Genomic DNA, 11,424 nt, shown 5'->3' on the forward strand with positions numbered 1-11,424 from the left:
CTAATGAGAATCTTCAAGGATTAAATGGAATGGTTTGCATGGAAAGTACTAGATTTACTCGAAGTACTTCATAAATGGCACTGTTGCTCTAAATAGCCCTCTTCTGTTAACATCCGTGCCCAAATACATGTCCACAGATACAGATATATGTAGAAACATATACAGATGAATATATATTCATATATATATATATACATACATAAATACATATGTACATATATATACATGTATATCAGTATATAAAATGTATACAGATACATGTCAGGAAACTTATGGAACCCAAATCATGTCGGAATTGTAGAGGAAGTAACTTCTGCTGAGCAATGACAGCACTCAAGCTAGACCTAGTCAGGGAGTGATCTCTTAGGTGATCTCTTAGCCTAGTAGTAAAACAATCTGTTTCAAGTTCAGGGCCTTTAGAAGAGAGAAAAGCAATCAAAACATTGTGGGCCTACCTTGCTACAGATACAACAGCTTTAACCTCATACTGTGTTCTGTTTTCTCAGACATGAATGTAATAGTTTCTATTGTGTGTGAATCTGTGGAACCATGTGTAGAGCGAATGATTTCTATTCTATCTGAGGAATGTGAGAATGAGAGGAACATCATGGCTGGAATTGTCTAAGCAGTGTGTGAAACAGGTGGTGTTTGAACAGGGTTGATTTGTCTGTAAGGGTAGGTTGTTCTCATTTTCTTGATGTGATTCTAATTTGATTTTTACCCTTCTCTGGTCCAGTTGAAAATTTCCCAATCCAGTTTCCTTGTATCTCATACCTACAAGGAGTAGCAATTTGACACTAGCCCGAACAACTTGAAGGACAGCTTAAGTTGGCCACAACATCCCGTGTGCTGGATATCTTGCTCTTTCCTCTACATCTGGCCCTTTTGGTCCCTTTTTGTTCCTTCCGTTATGGTCTAAAGTAACAGAATGAGCTTGCAAAAATATACTTTGGCTGATAAATTATGGAAACAGATTTCCTAATGTTACACTTTTCTATCTTAGTCACTAAGGTCTTGGGAAATTATGCTATAAAGCGAAGTGTCATTACTATAGAGCTTTTAATTGACATGTTAATTCAAGCTATGTTGATTCTTCTTCTAAAGGAGATGCAAAGTTCATTTCCATCAGCTTCAAAATGAGTCATTTCAATGGAGCTTGGAAGTGTGTTATGTTAACTCCTAAGTAACATGCCTCAAACACTTCTTCCATATTCTGGAAGATTTTTAGTGCCTCATCATACATTTAACTTTTGGAGGAATAATTTGTGATCTATTTTTGTAGATTTCTCTTGAAAAACTGTTGCTCTCCTCCTCCCCCCCAGATATTATGACATAAATATTCAAACTCTGTGAGTTGTCTCAAGTAATTTTCCTGCTAAAGATTTCATACAGGGTAACTGAAAGACCAAGTGAAAGCAATGAACTTGGGTTATTTCCAGCCATGAACACAATTTTACATTTGTGAGATGTTTGTTTCTAAATCTATAATTCACATGCATTGACACATTCTTACTTTGTTTTTTTTTTTCTTTTGTCAGTTGTGGGACTTGAACTCTGGGCCTGAGTGCTGTCCCTGAGTTCTTCAGCTCAAAGCTAGCACACTACCACGTGAGCCACAGTGCCACTTCCAGTTTTCTGGTGGTTTATTGGAGAAAAGAGTCTCACATACTTTCCTGGTCTGGCTGGTTTTGAACCATGATCTTCAGATCTCAGCCTCCTGAGTAACTAGGATTACAGGTCACTGGTGCCCAGTGCATTCTTACTTGGAAAATCCTAGGCTCATAGGACAGGAACTCCTCTGAAAGATCCCATCAAAGTATACAATTTGGATTTTTTTTTTCAGGTACTGAGCTTAATTTTGTGGTTTGTTTCCTCAGGACAGAGGTTTTATTTTATTTTTTCCCTAGAAGCTATACTTCTCTAATGCATATGTAGTTAGCTTCTAGCTGACCTTGTGGCTGGACCTTCCTAGACATGGAACCTAAAAACTCATTGGCTTCTTTTGAACAATGTAATAGATCCAGATATGAATGGAAGTGCTTTAGTGAAAAGCCATTGTAGATTGGGCACTCAACAAGCAGTCTGACCACTGAACTTGAAGCCAGGCATCTTTCTAGGCTTTTTACCATGGAATCTGTTGCTGCTCACATTTTTCTGGACAAAGTTCTTTGTTATTTTTCAACAACAACAACAACAACAACAAATGACCTAAGTTATGGCCTCAAAATCCCTTGTGAGGAAAAAAAAAGGAAGGACAATAAATGAACCAACTATTTTAAATAAGCAAGGTAATGTTTTCTCTTTTTTCAATCTTTGTGGTAGTTCTAGGTCTTGAACCCAAGGCCCTGGGTGCTGTCCCTTAGCTTGTCTTTGCCCAGGGCTGGTACTCGACCACTTGAGTTACACTTCCTCTTCTGGCTTTTTGGTGGTTAACTAAAGATAAGAGTCTCATAGACATTTCCTGTCCCTCTTTCCCTCCACCCCCAGGCTGGCTTCAAACCATGATCCTTAGATCTCAGTTTCCTCAGTAGCTAAGTGTTAAGCATGAGCCAGCAGCTGTCTCCTCTTTTCTGTAGGTCACGAGGAAGGGGTCACCAACTATTTGTCTGAGATGTATGCAGGTCACATACCCCTTTCTCAAATCTGAAGATCATGTAACAAATGAATGACACACGAAAGAAACTTCCAGATATGCTGCTCTAGATGAGAACAGACTTGCCATATTCCTTCCCCCCACGCTTCAGGGCAATGACTTTTTTCCAACCCAGATAAGCCTCCTAGGCATCAAACACAGACTCTACTCGCTGCACTTGGAGGTGCAAACCTCCATATTTGTCTGTGGAGATAGCCAGAAAAGGATATTTATAAAATCCAGCAACGGTCTCAATTCTCTGTGCAACCCAGGCTTGTAATTACACAGGGCAGAGCTGTATGCTTAAATCCCCTCGATTTCCCTAAACCTATCCAATACATCTTTCCTCTCCCTACCTCTAATTTCAGAAGCTAAAAAAACAAAAAAAAAAATGTCTTCCCAATGCAATGGATCATGGTAGATGAAGTCCAGTACCTGTCAATCTCCAGCACGGCTCCCATAAAATGTTCCTCCCTCAAATACTGCATTAGGTAAGTTAAAGGTTCATTAGGAATACATCTGCATGTTGATTGCTTCTCTGTGATACTGCTCAGCAAGGAATAAATGCCCAGCTATATAGCATGTACAATTAGATGATGTCATGTATTTTAAATAAATATATAATATAAATATAATACATATGCCTTTGTGTGTAAATACGGTTACGTACAATATACAAGTTTTCATTTCACCGTGGAATAAAGGCTGATAGCTTGATGGTTGTTGGTTAGAAATGTAGCCCCAGTTTTAGAAGCAGAAGACAGCACCATAGTAACTACAGGGGAAGGCTTGGGGGTGGAGGTGGGAGTGTGTGTGTGGGGGTAATAACAGCAATGGGCGATCCGATCGCAGTGCTCTGCAAACATCTCCCTTTCTCAGAGTCTGGGGGGGGGGGCGCACAGCCGTGTGCATTTGAATCCTCACCTCAGTGCTCCCCGACTTCTAGATACATAGTCAGCATGGTAAAGATAATACATTCGGAAACAGGGGCATTATGGCCCCCCACCCCCGACCCCGTGGCGGGTTATTGGCAGACGTGGTGCACACGGCGCTACATAACTAGAAACACACTCACACAGGTATGTCTTCCCGGGAGGCCGCCTTTAGCTCGAACCACCTTGATCTGGCAGGTATTCCCCCGCACCCCCCCCTCCCCCGCCAGCCGAGCATGCACAGGAGTGCTCCCCAAAAACCCCAGGAGGAAAGGGAGGGAGGGTGTGTGGGGCGCAAGGAAGAGGGTCAAGCATTTGGGAGCAGCGGGGGGGGGGGGGCTCCCCTCTCCCTCCCTCCCCCCCAGCACCATCTTCCCGGCCTCCAATCGCCCATCCAGGACCCCAATTCGCTCCGGAAGATCCGCATTATGTCTAAGCTCCGGGGGGGGGGGCACAACTCACCTCCACGAAATAAAAGCAGGGCAGGAGGGTGACGCTGTCCTTGATCACTTTGCCCTTTGGCCTCTCCTTCGCCGACATCCCGGCTGCCTAAGCCAGCCGGATCTGCGTCGTCGTCGTCGGCGTCCTCCTCCTCCTCCTCCTCCTCCTCCTCCTCCCCGGGCGCTGCCGCGCGAGGTGTGCAGCGCGCAGCCCGGCCCGCGAGCTCGCGGAGGAGCCGCCTCCTCCAGCCGCCAGCGCCCCAGGCGCGCGCTGATGTCACATTCCCCCGCGGGGGGCACCGCGCTGCCCCCGCCTTCCCCTGCTCCCCACACCCCCTTTCCCTCTGGGCAGCAGCAAGCCCAAGGGCGGGGTAGGGTGGAGTGGGTGGGTGTGGGGGTGTCCTCGGAGCCCCGCAGGTCCTCTCCTTCTCGTGTTCCGGGCTCTCGATCTTGTGTTCCTGGCGAGAGATGTGCAGCTCACTCCTGCAAGCTGTTGCTGGAATGGAATGGCTTCTGCGGGCCGCCTCCCTCCCTCCCGCGCCGGGCTCAAGCTTGACGTCAAGGATCGGGAAAGGGGGCGCACGCCTGGTTGCTGCCAGAGCAGCCAGGCAGAGGGGCCGGGGCACTTGGTTCTCCTCTGGGGCGTGGGGGAGGGGTGGTTGGAGGGGAAGGCTTTTGGGGATGGCTAACTTCTGGATGACCGGGGAGCCTTGGGATGCCTGGAAGGCCCACCTCCACCTGTGTGACATGGAAACTTGGATGTCACATGGAGAACTAGGGGGTGCTGGGAACTCACTCAGAGCTGGCTGCTGCCCAGGAATGCCATCTTCTCCCAAGGGTGGAGAGCTAGGCCACCCCTAAGCTCCCAGTGTTGGTTGGCAACCGTGGGACCTGGGGAGGGTTTGCTTTCCTGAGCTACAAGGGCAGGCGCAAAGGCATCTTCTTTGTGCACCTCTCCACCACCTTGTCCCTCAGTAGAATGTCAAAAATACTCTCTGTAAGAAAAAGTTATTGTGTGTGTGTGTGTGTGTGTGTGTGTACTGGGGCTTGAACTCAGATCCTCTAGCTCTTGCTTGACTTTTTTTTTTCTTGTACTCAAGGCTGATGCTCTACCACTTGAACCACATTTCTATTTCAGTTAAATGGAGATGAGTCTTTTGGATTTGTTTTTCCCGGCCTGGGTTTGAACTGTGATCCTCAGATCTCAATCTCCTGAGTGGCTAGGATTGCGGGTGTCAGTCACCAGTCATTTTCCAATATCTCTTTTTAAGATGGGATGGCCAAATCCCTGCTCACTTTTCCCAGTCCAGTTTTTCACTTGCTGCCCTAGGTCTGGAGCAATATAGCAGACACTCTCCACTAAGATCCATCACGGTACTTGCTTCTTCATGCCCTCTTGCTACCTAATGACTCTAAGCCAGCTTGGGAGATAGAGTAAGACCTTGCCTCCAAAACAGAACAGGTAGACACAGTCATGGGGCTTTATTCAATATGTTATTGCAATAGGTAACAGCAATGATACTAATCAAACTAGCTTATTTGCTTGTGTGATAACTATTGTCTAGTCTGTTTTTCTATTTAGCCAATAATTTAGTTGAAACATACCTAGGGATTGAAAACAGGTAGCTTAATATGTTTTAGTAACTATTGATAAAAAGTTAGACATTAAATATCCTGTTAGTCTTCAACTTTTGTAAGTTGAAGTTTTGGTTAAGATAGAGGGAGAAAAGGCAAATATGGAAGCAGATGGAGATAATGCCTAAAATAACGACCTAGTCAGATTGCGAAGGAACTTTGCGTTTTGTAATAGTCACTTTGGGTAAAGGCTCTTTTTCATTATTCATAAATGTATATCCTACATACAAAAACAAATCACACTTGCCCATGACCTCATCTCCCACGAGACTCAGAACCACAATCTTGAAATGGGATCTACTACTCACCATCTTAATATTCTTCCCTAGTTTGTTACTGCTCCAATTTCCCCTTCTCACATGTCAAATCTCCTCATTCTCCACTAGTTAATTCAATCCATTTCATTCAGAACACACAAGCTGTAGAGACTACATCATCTTCCCCAATTTACTACCGACCCTACCCCGATAAGTCACCACTGTCTCTTGCCTGGCTTTGGAGGATTAATTACTTCCAAATTCTTCTCCAACCTTCCTCCCTTGCCATGTGCACAATTTATAATCCATTTCTTATAGCATAATCAGCATGATGCTTTGAAAAATCAAATTCTGTCATTTTCCTGACTAGGAACTCTACAGGGTGTTGACTAGAAAACCCAAGTTCTTCATCTTTTCCTTGGAGCCTGCCTGATGGTGGCGGTTGGGTCTCTGATCTCATTTCCAATTGAGTCTAGCTTCTCACTGCTTCTGGGCATTTGAGCTTAGGCTTTATTTGTTCATGACTCTTTAGTACCTACACTTCATGGATAACTCCTCACTTAATTCAAGCCTTTGCTCCAATTGTAGCTTCTCTAATTTTAGCTGCTAATTTTAGAACTTCAGTGAAGTTGCCTATGACAGAATGTCTAAGTGGCATTTATAACCTCAGGCCTCCGTTATTCTTTGTTAATATATATTTTTTATTGTAAGGATACTGTACAGAGGGGTTACAGTTACATGAGTAAGTGTACATGAGTGTACATTACATGAGCAAGTACATTTCCTCCAGAGCATTGTTACCCCTTCCTTTGTTTTTCCCCTACCATCCCTTCCTCTTTCCCACCTCCTCAACTTCTCCCTCCTCCCCCAAGTTGTAAAGTTCGTTTTCAACATAGTCTCTTGTATATCTCAGGGCCAACCTGTATCCTTGTTTCAGCATTTTGTTATTTCCCTTCTCCTCCCCAAATTAGAAAAATGTATATACAAGATGCAGGGCATTGGAATCAAATACAGTGAAAACAGGGGTTATACTGTGGGAGAAGAACATACAAAAAAAAAACAACAACAACAAAAGAAATCACATAGTACCTTATAAGTACTTTAAAAGCAACAGCAACAAAGAAAAACCTCTTGTGTCCCTATCTTGGGGTTCATTTCACTTAGCACCATCTTATATGGTCATATGTGCAGAGCTTTTGCCCTTTTCTACTTATCTGGTAAGATTATCCTAGATGTATGCTAGTTATTGCGAATAAGGGAAACCATGTGACCTGTATTTCTTTGGGCCTGTCTTACTTCATTTTGTATAATTTTCCGTTATTCTTTATTCTTTCATGTTATTTTATTTCATACTGTAGAACTCATCATGATTTAATAATTTTTCAAATGTAACTTTATTATTTTTATTGCTGTATTACTCTGTCTAGAAATTCGAGTAGCTGGGAAGGTGGCTCAGTAGTAGAGTGCTTGCCTTGCATGCATGAGGCCCTGGGTTCGATTCTTCAGCACCACATAAGCAGAAAAAGCCGGAAGTGGTGCTGTAACTCAAGTGGTAAAGGGCTAACCTTGAGCTGAAGAGCTGAGGGACAGTGCCCAGGCCCAGAGTTCAGGCCCACAACTGACCAAAAAAATAAATAAAGAATAGATAAGTAGAAATTCGAGTAGTAGGTTGAATGGGAATGGAGAAAGTAGACATCTTTGTCACATTCCTAAATTTAGAGGAAATAATTTCAGTTTTTCACCATTTAGTATGATGTTGGTTATAAGTTTATTACACATAGCCTTTATTATAATGACATACGTTCCTTTTATTCCTCATTTCTTCAGAGCTTATACCACAAAAGAAAGCTGAATTTTTTTTATTGTGAAAATACTGTACAGAGGGGTTACAATTACATGGGCAAGATAATGAGTACATTTCTTATCAAGCATTGTAGCCTCCTCCTTTGTTTTCCCTTCCCATCCCTTCCCATCCTCCCCCCCCCCCACCCCCAGCCCAATCCTCCCCATCCCCCCTCCCCCCCCACCAAATTTTGTCACAGTATTCTTCTATCTCTATTGAAATGACCTGTGGTATATATTGAACTACCCTTGCATTGCTGGAATAAAACCAACTAGATAACTGCATGATATTAATATGTTGTTAAAAAGTTTATGAATGCTTAATTAAGATTATTTTCATCCATGTTCATCAAGCAGATTGGTTAATAGCTCACATTCAGAGCCTGAACATTTTATCTTAGCCTTTTTGCTTCAGGCCGGCACTCTACCTCTTAATTGGAGATAAGAATCTCACAGACTTTCCTGCCAGACTGTCTTTGAACCGTGTTCCTCATAGCTAGGATTACAGGTGTGAGCCATCAGCACCTGGCTTGCTGTGTTCCTAAGGGTTTGGGTGTTAAGTCTCACAGAATGAGTTTGGTAGTATTGTGGTCGGTAAATGTTTGTGAAGAAATGAATAGATCAATTATGCTAAATGATGCACGTGGAGGAGTTTGGATATAGGTATGCAACCTCAGTAGGTAGGAGGCAGAAGAAGGATGATTGAGGGTTCAGGAGTAACCTGAGCTACAGTGAATTCAAGGTCAGCCTGAGCTACATGGTAAAACCCTGTTCCAAAAATTAAAAAAATTAATAAATAGGCCAATAAAATCATGCACCATAGTGTTTTCCACATACTCTGTGTTCAACAATTTTGGTTGAGGGGCTGGGAAGTTGGCTCAGTGGTAGAGCGCTTGCCTTGCATGCCTGAGGCCCTGGGTTTGATTCCTCAGCACCACATAAGCAAAAAGAAAAAAGCCGGAAGTGGCACTGTGGCTCAAGTGGTAGAGTGCTAGCCTTGAGCTGAAGAGCTGAGGGACAGCGCCCAGGCCCAGAGTTCAGGCCCCACGACCGGACCCAAAAAAAAAAATTTTTTTTTTTGGTTGATTCTGATAATTACCAGCTGCACCCCCATATAATTAATGAAGTTACTTTGTGCATTGGGGGCATTACTTCTGTTTTTCAACTTTCTTTGTACCTCAACAAAGTTTGTGATATTTGGTGTTGTTAAAAAGCAAATTAGAAAAATTCTAAGTCAAGCAACAATGTATGACTATGGGAACACAATGTTTTTAAGGGAAATTGAAACAAAAAGGAGAAAGATTGTATCTTTCTAGTTTCATTATCAACCACATGTGACAATATATAAGAGATACACCTTGATACAGGCTGACAACACAAGAGATCATTGCAATGTCAGAAAAACATCTTTCCCTCCTTGATCTGCCAGCATAGTTGGGAATCAGGAATTCAAAACCTTTCCTATTGCAAATCCATCAACTCTCCCTAACCCAGATTTTCCTTCCTTTTCTCTTGCCTTTAAATTTTAATTTTTTAATGGTTACATCAGGCTGGGTTCTGATGACTCACACCTGGAATCCTAGCTACTTAGGAGGCTGGGATGTGAGGATTGTGATTCAAAGCAAGCTCAGCGCAGGAAAGGCCATAAGACTCTTATCTCCGATTAGCCATCTTAAAAAAAAAAAAAAAAAAAAAAAAACAGAAAAAACAAACATACAAAAAAACAGAGAACAACCAAAAACAAAAAACAAACTGGAAGTAGACTTGTGGCTCAAAGTGGTAGCATGCTAGAGCCTTAAGCAGAAAAGCTCAGGGACAGCTCCCTCCCAGGCCCTGAGTTCAACCCCACAACCAACAACAGTAAAAATGTTGCATCATCTCATACAACAACCCAACTTTGTTATAGATTCCTTCACTAAACGCAATAATAATGACTTACATTGATATAACAGTTTGATATATGTTACCTACTTTAACTTTCATGCTCAAATAATGCAGTGATGTGAATAGAACAGTGATTTCCGTGTGTGTGTGTGTGTGTGTGTGTGTGTGTGTCTGTCTGTCTGTCTGTCTGTCTGTCCTGGTCTTAAGACTTGAACTCAGGGTCTAGATGCTATCCCTGAGATTTTTGTGCTCAAGTCTAGTATTCTACCACTTGAACTACAACTCCACTTCCAGCCTTTTTGGTAATTAGGGATAAAAAAAAAAATCTCATGGCTTTCCTACTAGACTGGCTTTGAACTGAGATCCTCAGATCTCAGTCTCCTGAGTAGCTAGGGTTACAGGCATGAGCCACCAGCACTCAACTTCCATGGTTCATCTATAAAAACTTGTAGTCAGGACTCAGAGATTGAAAAGTAAGTGAAAGCTTGGATTAGAAAAGTATGCTAGTTGGGATCAGAACATCTGAGGATCTATAATAATTTGCCTCTGCTTTTGAGACCAAGTGATTTAGTATCTCTGGGTTCTAACTTTCTTATATGTATAGTGTGGGAAACATTAGTATTATCTGGCATGATTTGTGGCTCAATTTTGACAATGTATGTAAAAGTACTTGAAAAAACTAGTCTATCCACTCTACCTGTAATTATTATGGATTCCTTACAATGTGAGAGTCAGGTTTTTCCTTTGATATCCACTGCAGGAAAGTATAGACATAATTCTTACTATCACAGAACTTGTAGGTTTTTATGTGAATTCATAGATTCTTAACCCATATGTGTTAAAACACTTAAAAACACTTTCATATGCTGAGTGTGGTTGGTGCATACTTCTAATTCTTTGCTCTGAGGAGGTAAAAGCAAAGGGATTATATTCTGAGGCTGATCTGGGCAAAAGCATGAGACTCTAAAGTGAAAGGACTGTGGTTCAAGCAGTAGAGCACTTGCCTAGGAAACTCAAAGCCCTGAATTTAATCCTCAGCGCTAAATACAAAGGAAAAGAGAATGAGAAAGAAAAACTCTTTGTAGATCTTCTTTAACCTTGCACATCTTCTTTAATTATTCCAAGATCCTTATGAACCATTATGTCACATGTTGCAGAAAAGGAAACTGAAACTTGGAGAAACGATTATTGTATGTAACTATAGGATGGAAATATTTGAGTCCAGAAGGCCATTACAAGCTCTGTGATCTTCAAAACTTCCTATATTGTCTTTCTTTTCTTTTTTTTTGGTCAGTCGTGGGGCCTGAACTCTGGGCCTGGGCGCTGTCCCTCAGCTCTTCAGCTCAAGGCTAGCGCTCTACCACTTGAGCCACAGCGCCACTTCTGGCTTTTTTTTTTCTGCTTATGTGGTGTTGAGGAATTGAACCCAGGGCCTCAGGCATGTAAGGCAAGCGCTCTACCACTGAGCCATCTTCCCAGCCCTATATTGTCTTTCTTTCAAAAATGTTTTTATTGTTATTATAAAAAGTGATGTATAGTTACATAAGTCAGGGAATGAGTACATTTCTTTTTGGACAATGACACCCCTTCCCTTGCTCTCTCCCAGTTTTTCCCTTCTGTCGCCACCCACACAGTTTTTTAGTTCATATTCAACATTGTGTCCAGATATTGTTTCTCCTAAACAGGCTATTGCATCTTGTGATACATACTGCTTTAAAAAAAAAAACCAAACTTATGATGCAGTTGTGAAAGCAACGAAAACCTTGCTAGCAAAGGCAGATTTGGATAGTCATCAGTGAGTC

General features: G+C 42.4%; 1 protein-coding gene across 2 annotated transcripts in view; it reads right to left on the reverse strand.

Annotated features, from left to right (window-relative positions):
• The window catches only part of Plppr4 (phospholipid phosphatase related 4), a 47,101-nt gene extending 42,986 nt beyond the window's left edge, over window positions 1-4,115 (reverse strand). Inside the window, exon 1 of one of the 2 annotated variants that reach the window (XM_042684076.1) lies at window positions 4,027-4,115. In XM_042684076.1, coding sequence (XP_042540010.1) covers window positions 4,027-4,104 — 78 coding nt within the window. In that variant the 5' untranslated portion in view covers window positions 4,105-4,115. The remainder of the gene's footprint in view (window positions 1-4,026) is intronic. The other variant, XM_042684066.1, reaches the window with a different exon arrangement.
• Window positions 4,116-11,424: the final 7,309 nt, after the last annotated feature.

The sequence above is a fragment of the Dipodomys spectabilis genome, unplaced genomic scaffold (assembly GCF_019054845.1).
Source record: "Dipodomys spectabilis isolate Male_0828 unplaced genomic scaffold, ASM1905484v1 ptg000002l, whole genome shotgun sequence".
Classification (NCBI taxonomy): Eukaryota; Metazoa; Chordata; class Mammalia; order Rodentia; family Heteromyidae; genus Dipodomys; species Dipodomys spectabilis.